The sequence below is a fragment of the Nylanderia fulva genome, unplaced genomic scaffold, assembly GCF_048542155.1.
Source record: "Nylanderia fulva isolate GAGA-0341 unplaced genomic scaffold, ASM4854215v1 Scaffold1119, whole genome shotgun sequence".
NCBI lineage: Eukaryota > Metazoa > Arthropoda > Insecta > Hymenoptera > Formicidae > Nylanderia > Nylanderia fulva.
This window is the reverse complement of record NW_028189323.1, coordinates 22,287-25,306: the sequence shown is the minus strand read 5'-3', so window position 1 is coordinate 25,306 and position 3,020 is coordinate 22,287. Positions and strand designations below refer to the sequence as shown.

General features: G+C 25.4%; 1 protein-coding gene across 1 annotated transcript; it reads right to left on the bottom strand.

The window, feature by feature from the left end:
- Positions 1 to 706: 706 nt before the first annotated feature.
- Positions 707 to 1,577, bottom strand: LOC146724886 (uncharacterized). The gene is made up of 3 exons (XM_085488501.1): positions 1,335 to 1,577; positions 834 to 1,058; positions 707 to 762 (listed from the first exon to the last, which is right to left on the bottom strand). Exons 1-3 carry the CDS (start codon positions 1,531 to 1,533, stop codon positions 707 to 709), a joined length of 480 nt encoding a protein of 159 aa, XP_085344627.1. The 5' UTR covers positions 1,534 to 1,577.
- Positions 1,578 to 3,020: the final 1,443 nt, after the last annotated feature.

The window sequence follows — 3,020 nt, the reverse complement described above, 5'->3', positions numbered from 1 at the left end:
TGCAAAAAAAGAAACATACCCTCCTCTGAGGAAAAAAAAAATTAAAAAATTAAAAAAAAAACCCACAGCAGCCACCCCCGAAAAATTTGCAACATTTTGGTACCAGTTTCACGAAAATCGGTCCACAAATGCGGAAGTAGTTCGCGTACATACATACAGACAGACGGTGCTTATATATAAAGATAGGAATATATGTATATGTTGACAACTTTTCCGCTCCGCATTGAATGTACCCATGTGCTACCGGCTTTAAAGTGGAATAAATTAATATAGAATTTATTTATTAACATTATTATTTAGATTAATTTATATTAATACTATTATTTAAGTAATACTATTATTTATTATTGAAAAAATCAATATTGTTTTAAAATATTAATTTTTTAAATGTATATTATAATTGTTATCTAAATATATTTATATTTAAATATTTTGGTTTTAGATAACAATTATAATATACATTTAAAAAATTAATATTTTAAAACAATATTGATTTTTTCAATAATAAATAATAGTATTAATTAAATAATAGTATTAATATAAATTAATCTAAATAATAGTGTTAATAAATAAATTCTATATTAATTTATTCCACTTTAAAGCCGGTAGCAGTATTTAAATATATAAATTGCTAAGCCGTATTTTCTTCAGTATATTGATCTGATTAATAATGTAATAATAAATATTTTACATAAAGGTTCAAGTTTTAAAAATACTTACGATTAGTAATATTTTGACTTTCCATTGGAGAGCGATCATTATCTGTTAAATATAAGGAAAATTAGTTTTTGAAAATAAAATGAATTCTTACTAGAAAAGTATTTATCTTATACCGTGTCTCTTGCCAGAAAGTGGTAATGTAGGGTATGTGTTGCTATCTTCATCAGATATCGATTCATAAGATTTATCAGTATCTGAGTAATCCTTATGTCCTTTACTTTTGCCTTGTCCCCGCTTATGTATTTTATTATTCTTTTTCGTTAAAATCTCCGTATGTGATGAAAGATCATCTGTACGTTGGGCTTTAATTGCCTTTCTTTTAGCAAGTTTTAAATCACCTAAATAAACATTACTTATTATATATCCAATAACAAAGAATATAACTACTATATTGTTGTACATTATAGAATTGCATATTAAATAAATGTGTGGTACAAAATAACAATGTAATTATTATAAGTTTATGATAATTACAAATAAAAGAAGATATTCCATGATTAATAACAGTGTGTGTGTGTGTGTATATAATTCTTTATACATATATTAATAAATTAATAATTTTTTTTATAAAAATGTTATACAATTTTATATAATATAAACAATAACATATTTACCATATGTGCCTAAAATAATTGCTCCGTATTTCATCCAGTTTGAATCAGGACTATATTCATTTTTTATAGCTGCTTTAATAGCTGTAGTATCATAATTTTGTGGTGGCCAATAGCATGCAGATTCTTTTAACAAAAACCATTTTTTCGGTATTGCCTCAACAGTGTCATCCTCTTTGAATCGAACGACAAGCCAAGTCATCTATATACACATATTAATCAATTCTTAAAAATTCCTAAAACTCAAATTCAATTATTAAAAACTTCTCTAGTACTTCTCTTACTTCTAATAAAATATTTAAGTGTTGCAGTTATTCGAGCAATCATGTATCATTATTACGAATTGTACATAGTTTTGAATACACATGTTTTTATATTGCTCTATGAAAAATAATTTAAGAGAATGTAATCTAATGACCTGAGTCCAATCTGATAAATTATATTTATTATGGGAATATATGAAAAGCATTGTGTATTCTGAATGACTATAAAAGAACTCATAATAATTATATTATACATATGATTGCTCGAATAACTGCAACACATTTTATTAGAAGTAAGAGAAGCAGTACATCATTTGACACATAAAATTTATGCGTGTCGTCAAGTCCAAGGTCAATACTTCAAATTTTTATTACAATTGGAATACAAGTCAAACATTTGACTTTTATTTTACTATGTATTTATGACCTTGAATATCTGTATGTAATATCAATAAACTTGTATTTAAAAAGCCTATAAAATAAAAAATATAGCATTCCATTTTAAAAAATGAAGTTGACTTTGTAATACCCTCAATGTCTCTATATACTCATCAAATAATCGTTTATAACTATATGATGTCCCCTTTTGTACTAAATATGTCGATATAAACTATTTTTTCATGTTTTCAAATTTAAAAAATAATTAAGTTATTTATATATATATGTATATATACAGGGTAGGCCATTTTAATCTTCGCACTAAAATTTCTCAAAATTCAAAAGTTTAAGACAAAAATGTTTCAGATAAAAGTTGTATGGTTTCAAGGGGGACATGAGATGGTGTCATTGATTTGACCTTGAATAGCCATTTGAAGGTTACGTGACGGTCAACTTCAATTTCTTAAATGGAACACTATATTTTTTCTTGCATACTTTTGTAGCTGACTTCAAGATCTTTCCAAAACACTACAATAAAATATTTTTTCATTACGTATTTTTCGAGTTATTAAGGCTGCAAATTTGCAGTATTTTGACATAAAATACAAAATATCTTGGGAAATATTCATTTTTCGATTATCATACCTTAATACTTTTATGCACAGAATAATGAGATGAATCAGTTGGTGTAAAGAAAACACAGTTGACTTTAAAAAAAAGATGAAAATTGCAATAAGCAGTTAGATAATTTTTATTTAAAACAACTATGTGTTTTCTTTACACCAATTGATTCGTCTCATTATTCTGTGCATAAAAGTATTAAGGTATGATAATCGAAAAATGAATATTTCCCAAGATATTTTGTATTTTATGTCAAAATACTGCAAATTTGCAGCCTTAATAACTCGAAAAATACTTCATGAAAAAACATTTGATTATAATGTTTTGGAAAGATCTTGAAGTCAGCTACAAAAGTATGCAAGAAAAAATATAGTGTTCCATTTAAGAAATTGAAGTTGACCTTCACGTAACCTTCAAATGGCTATTC